A 20,731-nucleotide genomic window follows, 5' to 3' on the forward strand; every position below is an offset into this window, starting at 1 on the left:
TCAGCACAAAGCAGACTACAGTTTATCTGAATAAGGTAATTTTAGATTAAACATGAATGTGTGCATACACGGTAACCAAGCCAGTTCCCAAACCAGGAAGTTTTGAAGCCATTTTAGCCAAATAACTTGCAAGGTTCCCTAACCTTGTGAGGTTAAGGTTAGGACCAATAAAATGATGTCTCCTCCTTTGGAAACCTTTTCTCAACCAAAAACATGTGATGTAATTGTATTGCTCTGCTCTAGCGTTAAGCTAAAATAGCTTCAAACATAACAACCACTCATTAGAAACATGATTTTTAATTGTTGTTGATTCGGCAATGTTTTCTCAACAAAATTTGATCTGTTTGTTGTTTTAATAAATCACACTTCTGTGGCCTGGATGTCGCAGGAAAATAATCTTTAATATCTGTTTGCTAATCTATTTTTAGTTGATGCATTGCTTGTGTAGCGATGTTTGCCCTTACAGTGGTAGGGTCAGACGTGCCATGCCCCTGGTGTATTTGACTGAGGTTTTTGTGGATTATTTTATCAGTATTGTTGCCTTTAAAAAAAAAATCAAAAAGAATTCCAGACTTGAGTTTTTATGGTGCATTGTATAGTGTCCCAACAGAGGTCAACTGGGATGTATTTCAGGTTACCTTTGAAGGAATACTCATCATCACAGCTTGATAGAATAAGAGCTGCTGTTTGAATGGATGGGCAACATTAAGACTGTGATAGCTGGAATAATCTGGAGGTTATGTCACTTTGTGTTGTAGTACTGCACTGAAACATTTTCTTTGATATTACAGGAACATCCATTTACAGTGGTGGACGTACAGTAATCCATGTTTTGCTTTTCTATGAAAGGATAGCTCAGTCAGAGTGAACCGCTGTGTGAATTGACATATTCGCTGCTTCTGCTCCTCCTGCTTGAGCCTTAAATGGGATTTCCTGGTGAGGGGTTAGGCTTTTCATCATAATGAGGCTGGATGAAAGTCTCTGAGCTGGTCTGCTGCTCTGACCTTAGCTTGCTCTTCCCTCTGTGCAGTCTGAGAGAATTCTATCAGTAAAGCGCTGTTGGCTGCAAAGATTCAGCTCCTGTCACAGCAGAAGATTAGGTTCATTATATTTGAATTATAAAGTACCTTTTATACTTTTAACTTGCTACACTTACCTTTAGAGTAAATAAGGTTGACAATAATAAGCCCACTAGCTAATAAATAACCACTTCAACCAATGATAGAAGCAGGTTTTCAGTGCTGTCATTTTCTCAATGCAAATCTTTTCCTCCAAATAAATTCTCTGATCTTTCCAGTTAAATATGCACTGCTAGGTCAGCCTAATTACCTGATTATGTCGCCTTTTTTTTGCTAATAAAACCTGACAGAGAAGGTCAGTTTTTATATTAGGACTGAAATCATGTTTCTCAGTAAAATGTGACACGTAGCTTTCTTCTATTTCGGTATTCATGTTATTGTTTCTCTGTTCTCTGGAACACGTTAGGTGAATAAACCCTTTGTATAGGACATTGACAGACCTCACTGGTTTTTTGCTATGAGCTTTTTCCAGGCTTCATTTTTTCCCAATAAAGGTTTTATTTTAGCTTTATTTTCTAACCCTGACACATTCCCCCACAGAGCTCTGACAAGGTTATAAGCAATGATAGATGGTCTCCAGATAGATTTCCTCTCTGACTTTCTCTGCTTCATTTATTACACTGATGATAAACTCAGTGGAATTTTATTCATCATATTTACTTTAGAATCTTGCTCTAATATACAAAGGTTAATATTCATATAGCAGGCAGATGAAAAGCTTAATGCTTGGCCCCTTCTTAAAGGCATCTTCTAGAGGTTATTTGATCATTTGGTAGACTTTTCTCTCTGACTGATTCACTATCCTACTGATCCATGGTCAGATGACACATACTCAGCTATATACTCAGCTATATACTACACTCTGTTATATGGATTTTGACAGGCCCAGTAGATACTGGTGTTCTGCCCCGTGGACGGAGTCAGGAGAGACCTAGGACCCCTCTTCTCCTACAGTACATATCATTATTTGCGAACCACCATCCTAAACTTGTTTTTAAGTCACTAATAAGTTGTTGACTTGTGGTTCCCAGCTGCATTGAAGCTTGAACAAAATTCAAGGTCTAGGTCAGATCACCTTCATATAAATGATTAGAATATTCAATTAGGGGAACTGCAGTAATTCTGTCACTTCAGACATATGTTTTGGGTCGTTGTTCTGCCCCAGTCTCAGGTAATCTGATGCTTCTAACAGATTTTCTTCCAGAATTGTCCTGGAATTGGCTCCATCCATCTTCACTTCCAACCCTGTCCAGCTTCCCTGTTACTGCTAAAGAAAAGGATCCCCACAGCATGATGCTGTCACCACTATGTTTCACCATGTTTATGATTTGGTCGTAGTATTTGTGCAGTGTTAGTTTTCCTCCACACATTTTTTTGCATTTAGGTTTTGCATCCACATGTCTGCATTGTGTCCTACATGGTCTGTGGTAGACAAGACTTTTTCTAGCGTTCATTCATTTTTTTCTTGCCACTCTTCTACAAAGGCCAAATTGTTGAAGTGTACAACTAGCAGTTATCCTGTCAACAGACATCTGAGCTGGGTATCTCTGCAGCTCCTCCGGAGTTCCCATATTCCTCTTGGCTTCTTCTGTGATTAATGCTCTCCTTGCCCAACCTGTAAGATTAGGTGGACCTCCATGTCTTGGTTGATCTGCAGTTGGTCCGCCCTCTCCATGTTCAGATGATGGATTGAACAGAACTCTGTGAGATGTTCAGAGCTTCGGATATTGTTGTACAACCGAACTCTGCTGTAAACAACTTTCTCCTTGACCTGGCTGCTGGGTTCCTTCGTCTCCATGATGCTGTTTGTTCTCTAATGTTCTCCTACAAACCTCTGAGACCAGAACCAGAACAGTTGCATTCAGACTCAGATTACATTAAACACAGATGGACATTTACACTTAGGTGACTTCTAAAGGCAATTAACGGTATTAGATTTTATCTAAGGGTATCAGAGTAAGAAGAGACTTAATATAAATGAATTCCAAACTTTTCAGATTTTTGTTGAATAATTTACTTCCACATCATAGCCATACTCTACTTTCTGTTGGTCCAGTTCATGCAAATCCAATAAAACCCACTGAAAACTGTGGTAAAATGCAACCAATTGTGAAAAGTTAAAAGGGTTTGAATACTTTAGGAATTGTGTTTATCCTTGGAGTAAAATCTGCATCTGCAGGCTGATACAGTTTTCCATTATGCTGCTTCATCCCTCATTGTCTTCTGCTGCTTTCTAACCTATGCCTTTCTAACCAATGAAATAGATGTGAATGAAAACTACAATGCGTACTCTGCTTGTTATCTGCTTTCCCAGGCATCCACTACTGTGTCTGTCCAAAGACTAAGACCTAGATTGTTGTTTATGATAGTTACAGGTCCTACAGCCTAGCAAAGGATGCTATAGCCACAGTAGTATAAAGGCTTTTTGCGGAGGAAGGTAAACAGCTCTGGGGTTAGTATTTAGCAGTTTGCAGCCAGCTTTGGATTGCTGTTGCTTGTCTGATCCTCTGCTGAGGTTTGTGTTCTGTGTAGGAGTCCAGGATCCGTGTGGATCTTAACATTCAGGAAGGTGTTTCATGCACTTGAGTCACTTTGTTTTTGCTTGCTGATGATAATGCTACAGTGATTTGAATGTTTGTGAAGCTTTCTGTGGCTCCTTAGGAACCTATGGTTTATTGAAAAGGGGGTTTAGGACTGCCTTCAAGGAGACAGTGGATGACAGGTAGCACCCAGACTGCTAGTATGAATTTTTGCACTTGCATTTATACCATGCCAGCAGTACCAAAGTTCACTTCTCTATCAGTCACATGTTCCTTGCTGACACACTGAGCAGGCTCAGCCAGGGACTCATCTGATCTCAGTGTGTTTGTGTGTCACAGTGTGGAAGGTGATGCCCCTGTCAGCGAGTTGGGTGCCTGTGCGGACCCCAGTGGCAGCTATGTTTGCAAGCCAGTGATCCACCGCGGCGGGTTTGGCTTGGACCACCTGGACAGCCAGCTTTACGGACACATCTTCCTGCCGAACCACCTGCGACCTCGCCGACCCAAGCTTCAGCACTCCCAGTCCATCCTCCGCAAGCAGACAGAGGAGGAGGCCATCAAGCGCTCTCGCTCGCTGTCAGAGAGCTATGAACTCTCATCGGACCTTCAGGATAAACAGGTGAGAGGGAAGGAACAAGCTGCTCATAACCTGCTCTGACTAAGTATAATTGCTGAAACAGGTATGAGTCCAGAAGGTGGTCTAGATGCAGACAACTTGCTTGTTTTTTTCTTTTCCATTAGTCATGTTTGCTTAGAAGTCCTTTCTTGTGTGGAGATAAGGACCCTCGATTGTTGCTACATTTCTCAACATTTCTACTTTAGACATTCATCAGCCACTCCTTTCATTTTAGCCTTAAAGCTCTGTGTTTACCAATAAATTGACACCAATGTGGACCCTGTTGACTTATCCAACATTGACTTGTCATCAATGCTCTAAAAGAGAAAAGATGGATGGTGCTGAGCAACCCTCTGCAGACACATTTTGACTTCAGTGGTTTAAATCTCTTCTTCCATTTATACTCAGAAGGTCTTATTGTTCTTCTTTATGCTCACCCTCAAATGATTGGATTTAAATGTTCAGATTTTCTAGTTAGGATTAAACTACCAAGTTGTTTTATCAAAGCAATCATATGTTTCCACCTCTGACTTTTCATTGATCACAAGAGTTTGACATTGGCTAATAAAGGAGAAGAACCAAAGCTTTGGGTGGCACAGCCGTCTCACTACGTTAAACATGTCAAAATGTTTTACACATGCAGTCAAACTATTAATTCATGTTGTTCAGCTGAGTAGCCTCTCTGTCCATATTTGCTATTTACTTTTTATTTGTGTTTAACATGTCAATAGGTCAAACTTTACCAAAGATTTTAAAATTACTGAAAAGTATTAACTTCCCCTGAACTTTTCCCTAGTTTGTCCAGTTATAACCGCAATCCTAAATGTATTTTACTGGCTTTATATGTGATAGACAAACACAAAGTAGCATATAATTTGGAACTGGAAGCAAAATGATGATGAAGACCTGAGACTAGGGCGGAGCTTCGCCCTACAGCAGAGCAGCCAGCCTAGACATACAACCAAGGATATAATTTAATGGTTTCGATAAAATCAGATTCATGTGCTAGAATGGCCTAATCAAAGTCCAGACCTAAATCTGGACTTCTAGACATCTAACTGATGTTCAAAGACGCCCTCCATCCAATCTGACTTTGGCTGAGCTGTTTTTCAAAAGGAGGAGAAGGATGAATATAAATTCACGCCACAGTTTTCAGATGTTTGTGTAAAGAAAAATTTAAAGCCATCTTTTATTTAACCTCTTAAGCCCAAAAGGGTTTTGTGAAGTTTGAGCTCAAAATAACGTGCAAATCTAACTGAATTCTTCTGAGAATTAACATACTCTATCTAAACAAGCATTATGTTAATAATTGTGTTTTTCAAATGGGAGTGATAATTCTGGCCTTTCTTTGCTGATGGTTGAGTTAAACCTGGTGGGATTGTCAACAAAATGTATTTTTTGGAAGCTGTGAGCTCTCTGCTTACAGCAGACATGCTGGTTGTGTGTGTAGAAGCCGTGTGGTGAACAGCAAATTTCGCGGTTACGTCATTTTGTGGAGTTTGTTTATTTTCTGAATCAACTGCCTGTAGTTTTAACAATTTTTGGTGTTTGTAGAAATGGTGTATCAGCTTTTAGCCAAGACTCTACTATTTCTGTGGATACCACATATGTTTTAGTTTAACTAATGGAACTTGCAGTAATGAAAGTAGAAGAGAACAAAAGTTAAATTCCGCCCCCAGTACTGGTGGTTGGGCTTCAGAACTTCCTTCTCATTGTTTTGTGCTGCTATGTGTTGGTCTATAACACTAAAAAATCCCAGTAAAGTTTCTTGTTGCAATGTGACAAAATGTGGAAATGTTTACAGAGTAATACCCCTGTTACAAAAACACACTTTGAGTATGGTAAGCTCTTTTAGGCAAAAAACTTGAACTGGATGGCTCCGGTTGTAACATAAATGTGGACAAATAAATGGACCAGTGCCCAGGAATAAATTTGTCTTAATTCAATCCAATTATAATTGAAGCAAGAATAACCGATGCCTCCCACTCCTTAACCAGTACTGGTTGTGTGTGTGCACAAATACACTTGGCTCAACCTAATCTGCCTGTGTTTATGGTTTTGAGTTCTGTTCACTTTCTCTTCCCTGCCATGTTCTGCACTTGCTTTATTTCAGTTCAATTAGGTTTGTTAGATTCATTCTGTTGTTTAGGTGTTTGTTACTTCCCTGGTTGGATGTTTTAGTTTGTGTTCTCTTATAGATCTGTTTTTCTCCCTTTTCCTGCTATTTTTAGTAGCCTCATTGTTAACTTATTTCAGTTCACTTAGATGTTTTCTGTTACCTCCCTGCACTCCCTGTTCATCAGTTCTAATCAGACACTTTCTCTGAGTTACCTTCAGTTTCCACACCAGCTGCACCCGGTTCTCTCCCTGATTCAATTCAATTCAATTCAGTTTTATTTATATAGCGCCAATTCACAACACATGTTGTCTCAAGGCACTTCACAACAGTCAGGTCCATACATTCCAATTAATCCTAACAATTGAACAGTGCAGTCGGAGTTAGCTTTTTATTCAAATTGGATAAAAAGTTTTTCTATCTAAGGAAACCCAGCAGATTGCATCCAGTCAGTGACTTGCAGCATTCACTCCTTCTGGATGAGCATGTAGAGACAGTGGACAGTCACTGGCGTTGACTTTGCAGCAATCCCTCATACTGAGCATGCATGTAGCGACAGCGGAGAGGAAAAACTCCCTTTTAACAGGAAGAAACCTCCAGCAGAACCAGGCTCAGTGTGAGCGGCCATCTGCCACGACCGACTGGGGGTGGATTGACTCCCTTAGTTCATTGGTCCATTCTCCACCTCCCTCAGCATTTATACTCTCTGATTTTCTGTTCTCGCCACTAGATCCTACTGCTTGCTACCCATCTATTCCTTAGTGTGTTCCTTCCAAGTTTCTGAATCTTGTCTGTTTCCATCACAGCATTGTGTAAGTGGAAGCTTCATTATTATAATAAATTTGAAAAGACTCTCTATGCCACTTCCTCACTGCACTCTGCAATGTGGTCCAACACAACTCCAACCCAACATGAGACCTGGAGGAAAACAGTGGGATCCCGTGTGCATTCACTGTCAAATAATCACATTTTACCAAATTCTCTCTGGCTCATTTGTTTAATGTGACATCAAGCTGCCAAAGCTATAAATTAACCATACATAATATTTAGACAGTATTCATGACACCCTCATTACACAGAGTTAATTATCCAAAGGTCATTTTATCATGTCTCTCTACAAGCTGCTGACAGGCTGAAGCTCCGTGTGGCACTGAGATCAAATTAGTCTAGTCTTGCCTTCTTCTACAGCTGCATTGGTGAGAAAAGCATGCTGGGAGTTCAAGTGAAGCAGTGACAGTGGTAGCGTGTTGCTGTCACGTTCCTTTGGACAAGTGTGTCCAGCTGCCTTGTCATATAAAGCAGAGAAACATTTTACACCATGAATCCATAGGTGAGAAACAAGGACCAGATTGTTACAGGAAAAGCAGTAATAGAGGAGGCAACCATGGACTAGAACTACATAATGGCTAAATCACATGTCATTTTATTGGACAGCAGCAAGGAGGGTGCAATTTACACCAGTGTCTATTTCCACGATGCTGCTTCTTGAGCTATTTTGGCCGTTATAGTAATAGGTAAACTGTCAGGCAAGGTCCCTTGTGATTCAGTTAGACATATCATCTGCTTGGGTCTGCTGGAGTGTAATGAACCTGAAACTTTAAATCTTTCAAAATGTCACCTAGCCAAGGAAACATCATGTAAGGCTGTACTATCCATGTCGCCCCGCCTATTTAATGTTTCAGTGGAAATGATCCTTCTTTTTTAAATAAGCTATAAATAAAAGCACTTAAATAAATTCTACTCTTAATTCAGTTCACTATTTTCTAGGAGTTCACCGAGACATGCTGCCCACAAGACAACCTGATACACACCTTCAGATTCAAAACAGAGGATTCAAAAAATATTTTTGGGAAAACTAAGAGGTCCTGTTTTTATTTCTCAAATCACAAAGTGTGCTTTAAAGAATGTAAGCATAGCATCAAATAATTTCATGTCTGAGTGGTCCATGTGATGCGGCACCAAATGTGTCAAAAAAAGAAAGTAAACGTTCCATTTTTGTCTTTTCAAATATGAAATGATTTCAGAAATTTTAAGTTGTGTTTTAAGTGGTTAGAGCAGCGTGCTTGCGTTCTGAGAATGCTGCAAATACCTGGTTCAAATCCCACAGACTGCCACTTTGGGTCTCTGAGCAAGACCCTTAGGCCTGAAATGCTCTCTGGGTGCTGCACAGCTGCCACTGCTCCCTACGGCATGGGTTAAAAGCAGATGACAAACTTACTGGATTGTACAACTGCAATGAGAAATAAAAAAAAGGATTTATTATTATTATCAGGGCGACAGTGGCTCAGATGGTAGGGGTTCGTCTTGTAACCGGTAAGTTCCTGGTTCAATTAGTCATTGTGTCCTAGGACAAGACGTGTGTTGGTGCCTGCTGGTGGTTGTCAGAGAGCCTAGTGGCGCCGATTGTATGGCAGCCTCACTTCTATGGTGTTGCTACAATGTAGCTCACCACTGTCAGTGTGTGAATGTGTGTATGAATGGGTGGATGACTGTAGTGTAAAGTGTTTTGGAATCCTCTGACTTGATAAAGCGCTGTACAAGTGCAGGCCATTTGCCACTAAGGACTCCCCATTCTGAGTGCTTTTAAAGAGCTGGAGGCTGCTTTTAAAACAGTGTGCTTTCAGTAAGGTAGAAGTTGTTTTTATAACTAATACAAATTTTGAAGAACCTTTTCTCATAACTGAGTGTTTTCAAAGGGTTGGAGGCTGTTTTAATAATCGGATGCTTTGATGAGGTGGAGGCTCTTTTAAAACTGTTTTATAAGCCTTGAAAACACTCAGTTACAGAAGTGGCCTCCGAGTGTTTTCAATGTTTTGAAGAACCTTTGCCTATAATTTGTGTTTTCAACGATCTGGAGACTGCTTTTAAAACTGAGGGGTTTTAAAGACGTGGAGGCTGTTTTTGTACCCAATGGTTGTACGTTAGCTTGCTGAGACGTTTGTGTGAGCCGACTCTGTCAACACAAACGGCAACTCAAGAACTGCTTCCTTTCTTATTCTTCGCAAATGTAAATACATCCAGATTTGTGCAGCAAGGATATTGGTTTGTCTATGAATATTGTTGTTATTGTTTTTCACATCAGAGATATCTATTGATTCAATGATTAACCAAAACATGGAATATAAAAACCTTTATTATTGTTTCAAACCTAGCTATTTTACAAATATGTGATTAATCACAGTTGGTTAATTAGAAACCCTCTAAGTAATTAGATATGATTTGTAATGACATCTCACCACTAATATAGACACCACCAGTGTTATCTTTGAGTGAGGTTTTATTTAGTTTGTGTTTTCATTGACTAATACTATGAAACATTCGTCCCTCAACATAATTACCCCTGAATACACCATGTGGTCAAACTCGAAATAAATGTATACATAGTTTACCTCATAGTTGCATCATGCCATCCTCCTCTGTCTTTTATGGAGTTCACCTCCACATGTTGGAGAATTGCACAACACATCCATCCAGCTTCACACAAGCCCAAAATCAGGACACTATAAATCTCTGTCAGGTTCTGGTTATACTGTTTAATACATCCATGGGTTATTGTCTGTGTCTTTTTGATAGTCACTTAATGTTTTCACTGACTGATTGGGGTAAACTAAAATGCAAATTGAAATCATGCTTACTTCATTAAGTTCATGTTAAACCATTCTTTCAGGGTTTTAAATGTGTATATAAGGTTTTACTTTTGATGTTACTGCTTACCAGAGGTGTGTACTCGTGTCATGTGAGTCAGACTCAAGTCATAAATTTTACAACTTTAGACTTGACTTGATGAAATGATAGAGTGAACAGCCCATGTAGACAGGCAGCTTTCCCCTGGTTCGAGCCACGGCGGCCTGTGCTACATCTCTTCCCCTGTCTTCACCCTATTTCTTGTATGCCTACTTTCAAAGAAAAATGACAAAATAAAGGGCACTAGTGCCACAAAACAAATCTTTAAGAAAAGACTTTGGACTAGACTCTTACACCAATGTCTCATGATTTTACTTGGACTTGAACCCTTTGACTTGAAAAGTGTTGAGAAAAAATACCATTTAATTTGCTTGGATAGATTAGAAGGTGATCAAAGAGAAGAACATATGTGGTATGAATCAAAGCTAATAAAGGAACTGATGTATGTTTAATGATAACATCTGCTTGTGCTCTGTAATTTAATCATGGAGCCTGAAAAGTCATAGGTTCCAATGTGTGGACCACAAGCCTCTGAGCTTTAAGCCTGAACCACAAACCAAGTCTAAGCTGGCAGGTAGCAGCACATCTGATTTTAAACATGGAATATTGTAAAAGCATCTGTTTACTGTTGCAGTTGGTTAACATGGACATTTATTTGCATAGAAATCCATTTTTTTGTTTATGGATCAGTTTCCTCTTTATTTTCTGAATTTACTGACTGCTTTGCTTTGATTAAAATTAATTGTAAAAAGTCTTGCTGGTTGTTCTGGCAACCAAAAGCACCTTTTAAAATAATTCAAAACTTGGCAAATCATTGCTCTGATTAACTTACATACATGGCCAAATTACTTGTATTTTGAATCGGAATTAAAGGTTTGGGACTTTGACTCAAGACTTGTATGCCTTGACTTTGGACTCGACTCGAGACCTGGGTGGTAAGACTAAATACAAGGCTTGGTCCCAGTAGAATACACAATAGACCTGACTGACAACTTTCCTCTTTCTCTTTGCAGGTGGAGATGCTAGAGCGCAAATATGGCGGGCGTTTCATAACCCGGCACGCCGCACGTACCATTCAAACAGCCTTCCGTCAGTACCAAATGAATAAGAACTTTGAGCGTCTTCGAAGTTCTATGTCTGAAAACCGTATGTCCAGGCGGATTGTTCTGTCCAATATGAGAATGCAGCTTTCCTTTGAAGGACCTGAAAAAGTCCACAGCTCCTACTTTGAGGGAAAGCAGGTCTCTTTATCAGATGAAGGCACCAAAATAGGTGCATTGGTTCAGTCAGAACATGGCGGGGAGAGAGGTGTACAAATTAAGACACCAAGCACACAGAGTGACTTCACAGATGCCATCACAGAACTGGAAGATGCCTTCTCCAGGCAGGTCAAGTCTCTAGCTGAATCCATTGATGATGCGTTGAACTGTCGCAGTCTACACGGGGAAGACAGTCCATTAGAGCAGGGCAGAGGACACCCAGATATGGACAGAGAGCTCAGCTGCCAAGTGAAATCCTCCCACAGTGCTGCAGAGCACCGCAAACTAGATGAGATGACGGCATCTTACAGTGATGTGACCCTTTACATTGATGAAGAAGAACTATCGCCCCCTCTGACTATGTCTCAGTCTGTAGACCGGCCCTCCAGCACAGAGTTAGACCTACGCCAGCGTTCCCTCAATTCCTCCCAGGACTACTGGTTGCTTGCTCACAAGGATGAAAAAGGGGACACAGATACCAGCTGTCGCAGCACACCTTCCTTAGAATGCCAAGAACAGGGTCTGCGAGTGGACCACCTACCCTTACTAACTATAGAGCCTCCCAGTGACAGCTCTGTGGAGCTTAGCGATCGGTCTGACCGAAGCTCCTTAAAGAGACAGAACGCTTATGAAAGGAGCCTCAGCAACCAGCAGAGCAGCCCAAAACACATCAGCCATAGCCTGCCGCCTCGGGGACCTTCCAGGGAAGAAGAAGCCCCCCGTCACCGTCCGCGGCAGCTGGAAGCCCATCTGGCCATCAACGGTACAGCCAACCGTCAGAGTAAGTCAGAGTCTGATTTCTCTGATGGTGACAACGACAGCATCAACAGCACATCAAACTCCAACGACACCATCAACTGCAGCTCCGAGTCCTCATCCAGAGACAGCCTGAGAGAGCAGACACTCAGCAAACAGACGTACCACAAGGAAACTCGGAACAGCTGGGACTCGCCGGCATTTAGCAATGACATCATTCGCAAGAGACACTACCGCATTGGCCTAAATCTCTTCAACAAGTATGTGCACCCCACTAAAACCACTTAACAACACAGAATTCAAACATATGAGACCTATGAGCAGTTTAATACAGACAGCCATAGTAAAACAGTTAAGTACACCCTGTTTTTATTAAAAGATGTTCTAAATAAGTAAACAATAAAACCTATTCTGCTTCTTACCTAATATGCCAATATGTGGCTCACAAGTAGAGTGGCCTTCTTTCATCTAATGAAGGGATTTTGATCACAATCCTTGCCTCTTTTTAAAGTGTCCTAAGACAAAAATCCCTCCATTATGTTCACTATCATGCTTGTGTGTGCATGAAAGTAAGAAGGGCTGCAGAGATAATATGAGAATACAGGTCATGTATAATAAATTTAAATATTATTGAAAAGTTAATTAATTTCAGTAAATGAATTCTCTAAATAAAACACATTTTATAGATTAATTAATGAAAACAAATTTAAGATTAGAATATTACAGATAATACAGAAACATGGGCTTAATAAGGAATATGTATAATACCTGCTTAATGGTTGTTATTTTCAAAGTGTGCTTTTAATCTGAAAAACGAGCCTTGTCTAAACCATATTCTAATTGACTTTATATGATAGAACGAGATATAACAAATTATTCTGTAAAACCTGGGTGAGGTTTAGTATTTTATATGTGTGCAACAGATAGTATTTGGAATATTTTATTTATTGTTGCTTTTTTTCAAACACAAAAGCCAGAATAGAGAAGCAGTGTTGAGGAAAATGTCAACTAGGTCCCTTTTGTGTATGCTGAGGTTAAGATCCCAGCTTTAACCAAAAGACGTTGTCTTTAGATTCTAGAGGAGAGAAGGAAACATGGAGGATAATCAGCAAGCCTGAGGGCAGCACCTCTGGTGTGTCCATTCACGAGGGGGTCACGATCTCTAAGCCACTGGTATGGAACCTCACTCTGGTGTTAGAGTCCCTTTGTCGCCATCCTTTTAAACCTATGGATGGTGTTGATATGAACTTTCTTTAATTTAAGACCACGCTGCTTTTACCCCGGAACACCTGTAAGAGGGTGAGTGAGTTATCTGTCAGCATCTGGGCTCACTAAGGTGTGCTTAGTCACCAACGGTGCTCCCATCCCCCAGTGATGGAATCACCTTACAGAGGTACAATTGTGGACCTACTGGCATCCCATCCAGCTCCTCAATAGAGGAGCCATGGCTTAATTGCTTGTGAGAACTCTAAGAGCTTACATGGACATGACAGATTTGTTTAGGACAGCTGAGTTATTCAACAGAACAATTCTGAACTAATTAAGGTGCAGCTACAAGCTTTGAATCTGTGGTGTTTATTCTTTTCTTTAGCAGCTTATTTCTGTGAAGTTAAAAATGACACTGCAGTGTTAGTGTTGTTCATCTGAGCTAGTGTTCAGCTAAAATCAAGATTAAATGTTCTGAGATGGTTCTGTCCTGGATTGATCTGCAAAAGCTTTGTTAAATTTTGTTGTGAAAAAGCACAGCGTGTCTGCTAAATGCAGTGAGCTTGAATGAAACCCAGCTACAAGCTCAACCCTGATCTCATTCTGCTCCACTTTATGTTAAGCAGTACATTGGGGCTTGGCTGATTCTGTTTAATCATAGATGATTGTGGATTTGGTGTCTTTCAGAGCCGGCCTTTAAGTTCCCTTTAATCATGTGTGAGCAACACTTCAAACAGAAGTAGCTCCTTCTTGTCCACTCTCAGTCCTCATCCCATTCCATTTGGCCCGGGGCAGAAGTACACTGGAATAATCACATATTCAGGTTGTGTTCTCACTACTTTTTTGTCTTTCTTGCTCTTTTTTCTCTTTCTGGTCTCTCTAGGAAACCAGAAAAAGGCATCCAGTACCTGATGGAACGGAACTTTGTTCCCGACACTCCAGTGGGAGTTGCCCACTTCCTTCTCCAGAGGAAAGGCTTGAGTAGGCAGATGATTGGCGAGTTCCTTGGTAACCGACAGAAGCAATTCAACCGAGATGTTCTTGAGTGAGTGATTCATTTTGGTCCGTTTCTGTTTGTCCAAATACCTCGGTTCAGTCTTTTGATTTGTTTTGTATTATATTTCCTCACACAGAACTTTGTGTTGTCTTCCACGAACATGAATACAGATATTTTCATGTATACAGATGCAGTTCTAACTGCAGATAAGGTTGAGACATCAGTGAAATGCAGGAAATAACCAGAAATCAAATGTACTCAGGAAATTGGTGTGATGCTCAGATAAACACCCAGTTTCTTTTTAGGAAGAACAGGAAGAGGAGAAGATCTTCAGCTGGAGATCTTTTGCATTATTTAAGCATTACCTTTACAGGATGCTTCTGAATGCATACTTTCTGTATGAATCATTACACAGCAGCTCTATCACAGCTGACTGACCAGAAGACACTTATGATGAAAGCTTGACAGACACATCTAAAGAACTTATTCAGAAATAATCTCCACCTGTAAGATATTAAAGCAAATAGTCTGAGTTAGGAGAGTCACAATCATTAATTCAGCTGCTGATTCTGATTTCTTTTTAACATTTAGAAATAATAAAATATGTTTAATACTTTCTATACAAATCCAAAGTGAAAGTGTTTCATAAAACCTTTATTGCAAAATAAAATCAAACTATGATTAATAATGGAGGCCTAATATGTGCTGTCTCACAAGATAATTTTGCTGATTGGTGTTAAACTGTTAAATCATTTATTCATTTCTTCTAAATACAAATTATTCCCTCATCTGCAATGGCACACAGATGATCTTCAGTAATATCTTATTATGAATCCATAGGCTTTATATAATGTTTTTCAGCACAACAGCCTCAGCCCTTCAGAGAAGGTTTAGGAGTGTATCTGACTGACTATTCGTGCTGGACAAGAGGCCTGAGTTATTGTCTCTGCTCTAATTCATCCCAAAGATGTTCTAAAAGGTTGAGGTCAGGACTCTATTCAGGCCAGTCAGGTTCTTCCGCTCCAAACCCTCTCATCCATGTCTTTTTGGACCTTGCCTTGTGGACTGCTGTTTAGCGATGGAACCAGAAGAGACCATCTGGAAACACATTGAGACTTCCTCACTGGAATGACTGAGCAGAACTCTTGTAAAACAGCCCCAGACCATAATACTCCCTCCACCAAACATTATACTGGACATAATGCAGTCAGGGAAGTGCTGTTCCCCTAGCAGCTTCCAGACTCAGACTGGTCTGTTGGATTGCCAGACAGAGAGACGCATGATTTACCTCTCCAGGGAACATGTGTCCACTGCTCTAGAGTCCAGTGGTGGGATGCTTTACTCCACTGCATCTGAACCTTTGGATTGTTCTTAGTGATGGAAGTCCTGGATGCTGTTGCTGGGCCTTGGAAACCTATTTCATGAAGCCCTCTAGGCACTATTCTTGAGCTAATCTGATGGTGACCTCTGAACTCTGTGGTTTTACATGGCCTGCCACAGTTGCAATTGCTCCTAGTTGCTTCCTTTTTGTTATAGGACCATAAACATTTGAAAGTGGAATATAGTAGCAAGGAATTGAACCAATGGACTTTTTCACAAGTGGCATCCTCTCATGGTACCATACTGGAATTCACTGAGCTCCTGGGAGGGACCCGTTCTTTCACTAATGTTAGTAGCAGCAGTGTGCATGCCTGGGTGCTAGATTTTACACACTTGTGGTCATGGAAGTGATTGGAAGACCTGAATTCAATGATTCGGGGGTGACCCAATACTTTGGGAGTGTTATGCATGTGGATTCTTAAGCAGCATTCTTTAGCTAATTATTTATATTAGAAGCAAAGGTGACATCACAGTATTTGTGAGAAAGAGCCATCTGTGTTACACAGCTCTGCTGGTAGACAGAATTTCACTCATTTCAAAATGCATGAATAAAACAATTAAAGTGGTGATCATTTTATCTTTCTCTGCTTTAACAGCAGAGCTGTATGACAGTAATAAGGTGTTTAAGTCGTCTTCAGCATTCAGCAGACTGAACAGTACTAACTGTAAACTGTAAATCAGTCTATGAATATATAAAGCATTAGTGGACCCGTACCTCATCTGTGAGATGTCCCTAAAGACTGCCTAAAGTCCAGCATATTCAATGACAGAATCAGATTCTTCAAAAGGATAAAACAGAAAACTGATGTAACCTGATCAGCTTCCTGTGATTTGGGTGACTTACTTCCTGTCGTAGCAGCCTGAACAAACAGCTGACATGCATCTAGAAAATAGAATTTTCTTTGTAGAACATCTGTGTCCCCCTGACTTCATTTTCAAACACCTCACTGATCCAGAAGACAGCTGTGTCTTCTTCCTTCAGTAATGTCTTTCACACTGAAGAGTGCTGTTTGGATGCCTGGTAGTGCTTAACTGGGGTTGGAAAAATATTGGAAATTTAGTTTGTGACCAGGCAATCACTAATTATTACCAATCGAGTGACAAGCCGATTCTACAGTGCATCTCTAGAAAAAGCTTGAAGATAAAGTTTTACAGACAGTTGTTATTACTGATCATTTTATCTGTGTCTCTTTTTTCCAGTTGTGTGGTAGATGAAATGGACTTCTCTGGGATGGAGCTGGATGAAGGGCTTCGAAAATTCCAGGCACATATCAGAGTGCAGGGAGAGGCACAGAAGGTTGAGCGGCTGATAGAGGCGTACAGGTAAGAAACATCTGTAAGACGTAGGGGACAAACGAATGTCTCTTACCAGCTCAGGAAAGCCTACGGTAAGGAATAATACAGTGGTTAAAAACTAGAAATAATATTTCAGTACAGTTATGATTTATAAATATAACAAACTAGCTTTTAGCCCCATTTCAAACACCATTGTTCTGTAACACAGAAAAAACGCTTAAAGGTCACCGCTTACTTTCATTCCAACACTTAACCTCTCAGAGAAATGCTGAGGAAAATATTCCCTGCTTTTGGGTATTATTCACACCTCATTTACTTTCCCTATCTCTAACCTAAGATAATTCACCTAGATCAGCTGTGAGAAAGGACATTTCAGCCTCACTAAGCACTGCTGTCCAGGAAAACTACCTCTCTGAAGCCCGGTCCTGATTCCATCACAAAAATGGCCTATTTGTTGGCTGTTGGATGTACTGATAGATTAAACTGATATGTTATTTGCAGAGAATGTCATGACATATGTCACTTCCACTGGCGATACTTTGAATTGAATTATTTTCTGAATGTGGTGTACTTTATGGTAATAGCAGGTTTTTTGGCAGCTTCTCTTCTGACTAGTATCAACCAGCTCTGTTTCCACAGAACTGCACTTGTAGTTCCAACCGATTTCCATCAGAAGTCAGGATTGTAACATGATCTTTTTGGCTACCTCTGTTTTTGAGCTTGCCAGATCAGTGGTTAATTAGCTCCAAATTTAACTCAACTTTTTGACATAAAATGTTTTTCTGTGGGAGCATTTGCATTGCTGCTCCTCACAGCAACAGCTGAGCTTCCACATGTATGGAGGTACAAGCAGCTCGGTGGGGCTTGGGCTGTGCTCAGGTCACAGTTAAAATGTAAAACTCCCCTTTAACAGGAAGAAACCTCCTGCAGAGCCACAACCAGGCTCAGTGTGAGCGGCCATCTGCCACAACTGGGGGTTTGAGACGACAGACCATAAACACAAAAACACAGAAGCACTGATCCAGGAGTTGAAGAGAAGTAAAATACATTTATGGCAATAGTAGCTCCATTAGCTTCATCTAAGAGAAAAACACAGCTAAGCAGAGGAGCTCTGAGCCAGTATTCAAGTCTATAGGATGAAAGAGCACATACAGTTAGTTGTAGTAGTAGCTCAGCAAGTAGCTATGTCAGGGAGAGACAGAGTCAAACACTGAAAGACAGGGCTGACAGTCTGATGCATAATCCAGATGTTTACCATGTTCTTGGTGGAGGTGAAGTGGACCGTTTAGCCATAGCTGGTCTGGTAAATTGATACAGCTGACAGGCTCAATCATCCTGACTTCACACAGAAACATGGATGTCATTCGGCTAAACAAAACTGCACCTACCAACAAAGTGTTATGAGAGACATTGTCCACTAATAGAGAAAACATGGAACAGTGGTGAACAGTACCAGGAGTGGCTGACTTACCAACATTACTCCAAAGGCAAGGCAAGTTTAGTTATATACCACCATTCATACACAAGCCAATCCACAGTGCTTTAAAGGACATCAAAGGAAAGACAGAAAGGAAGCAACAAAGCATAACAACATTGCATTAAAGAAACCCATGTTAAAATACAACTCTTAAAAGCATAAAAGAGAAATGTGTCAAATGTTTCATTTGTTAGATTCTTTGACAAAAAGCTGCAATCAATAAAAATGTTTTCTGTCCTACTTTAAAGGCACCACCAGTTTCATATACATTTTTCAGAGAGTTTGTTCCAGAGCTGAGGAGCAGAGAAACTAAATGATGCCTCACCTAGTTTAGTTCTGGTCCCGGAAACACTGAGTAAACAGGTTAGGAATGTGGACTGAAGTGGTTTCAGTGTGAGTCTATGGGACTCCTCTTCAATCCGAAATACAAACCAAAAGTGAGTCAATAATGGCAAAAGATAAAGATAGAAAATACCAAACCTTGCCTCAAAATACTTAATAAATGTGTATTGCAGCTGACTAAAATAACATAATTCTCTGGTTACAGAACAATGGAAGGCTTGTTGTTACAAGACAAAAATAATTATTTACAACCAAAAGGTGCAAATAAATTCTGTGTAAAACTATAACATTAACATTCCCTTTTAAGCAGGATGAGATTAAATTGTTAAGCATTCCTGAAATACACCAGAAACTTTACCCTATAACCAGGTTAGCTTTAAATTAATCAAAAAGTTTGACTTTTATAGTCATGTGGCATTTTACAAATTTAAACAAACCACTTGTTACTTTACACTATAATTACACAAAAACCTGGTCATTTGTGGGGGTTTTTTGTTCTTCAATGTGAAGTCTATAAAAAGTATTAAATCAAAGTAATTGCACAAAATTCTTAGCTCCACATTCTGTCTCTTGTCAAAATGGTGGTCCCCCACACTTTACCAAGGAAAAAACAAGTTCTACTTTCTAAATTTAAGGAATGAGACTCAGATCAAAACGGGTAAATCAACATGTCAACTTTAAAGAGTCTAAACACTAACTCTTGTGGATCAATTTAAACACTACTTTACAGCATGGCATTGTAGAACTGGGCTTAAATTCATATGGGACCCTCAGTAAAACAGCTGAAAAGCGGCTAAATTTTTATTAAAAACAGAACCACCTGCTACAAAATGTTCATTAGAGTCAGATTTAGTCTTAATCTCAACCGAAATAATTAAATGTCGGAACATCATCAGGTCTGACTCAGTCCCACCCTATCAAACATTGTGATAGTCATTATTCTTTCATGCATACAGATGCTGGGTTGGGACTTCTCTGTGATTACTTGGCATTTGAAAACATTTTGCCTTTCTCTGTGTGTGTTTCTGTTACTCATACCTAGCCAGCGCTACTGCATCTGCAATCCTGGTGTAGTGCGACAATTCAGGAACCCGGACACCATCTTCATCCTCGCTTTTGCCATCATCCTCCTCAACACTGACATGTACAGCCCCAACGTGAAGCCTGAGAGGAAGATGAAACTGGAGGACTTTGTAAAAAACCTTCGAGGTGCTTTGCTTCCTCTCCACTCACAGCTTCCAGCTCACTGTCACAAAATCAGTGTCCTACCTAATAGGAATCATTCTTCAACAGTAAACTCACCGTAACCTTAAGTCTTATCTTGACTTGTGCCTTTTGCCACATTAAAGCCAAAAACTATTACATTTTGTATTAGAATTGTATTTTATGTACCCATTTTACTGTTATGCACTACTGTGTTGTTTATCACATAAAAAGCACTTAAGTTGGTGGTTGTAACATAAAATAATCTAGGAAGCAGTAATCCTTTTTCAAATGTGTGCATGTCTGAGTTTTACGTAGATCAGTTTTACCTTGATATCAATAAGCTATTTTGTTTTTTCATGCCTCTCTTTTCCAGCGAAGCACTTTTTAGTCACAATGAACAGAGTATAGAGATTTCACAGGTCTTAGCAGTAAGGAGGTACAGCATGGCAAAATTTTTTCCTGTTGATTAGGCTTTAAAATAAAGGACAATATGAACTTTTAGAGACTTACTTTTCATTTGAGAGGCCTGAAGGACAGTTCTATTTCATCCCTACTGACCGCCAGACATCGGTGCTGAAAGCAGTGAACGTTCCCATGCCCCGTGCGTTGAGGTTGAGAGTGGCTCGGTTGGCCCAGTTGTGCCCTCAGGATGATGCTGACCTCCTGCCCTCTGGGCACGTGGCCCCCCTCAGACGTTCAAAGCTCCATGGTGAGACCACATTATCTGTGCCCCAGAGGAAGCGAACCAAGTCTGACCAGGGCCTGGCCACAAGGGTT

At 40.3% G+C, this 20,731-nt stretch overlaps 1 protein-coding gene across 6 annotated transcripts in view; it reads left to right on the top strand.

Moving 5' to 3' along the window:
* The window catches only part of iqsec1b (IQ motif and Sec7 domain ArfGEF 1b), a 327,598-nt gene that overhangs the window by 277,276 nt on the left and 29,591 nt on the right, over positions 1–20,731 (top strand). For all 6 annotated transcript variants that reach the window (XM_047347008.1, XM_047347010.1, XM_047347014.1 and 3 more), the window contains 5 exons: positions 3,959–4,238; positions 11,049–12,310; positions 14,140–14,301; positions 16,834–16,956; positions 19,791–19,957. In XM_047347008.1, the coding sequence (XP_047202964.1) occupies positions 3,959–4,238; positions 11,049–12,310; positions 14,140–14,301; positions 16,834–16,956; positions 19,791–19,957 (1,994 nt within the window). The remainder of the gene's footprint in view (positions 1–3,958; positions 4,239–11,048; positions 12,311–14,139; positions 14,302–16,833; positions 16,957–19,790; positions 19,958–20,731) is intronic.

This window comes from Girardinichthys multiradiatus, chromosome 20 (genome assembly GCF_021462225.1).
Source record: "Girardinichthys multiradiatus isolate DD_20200921_A chromosome 20, DD_fGirMul_XY1, whole genome shotgun sequence".
NCBI lineage: Eukaryota > Metazoa > Chordata > Actinopteri > Cyprinodontiformes > Goodeidae > Girardinichthys > Girardinichthys multiradiatus.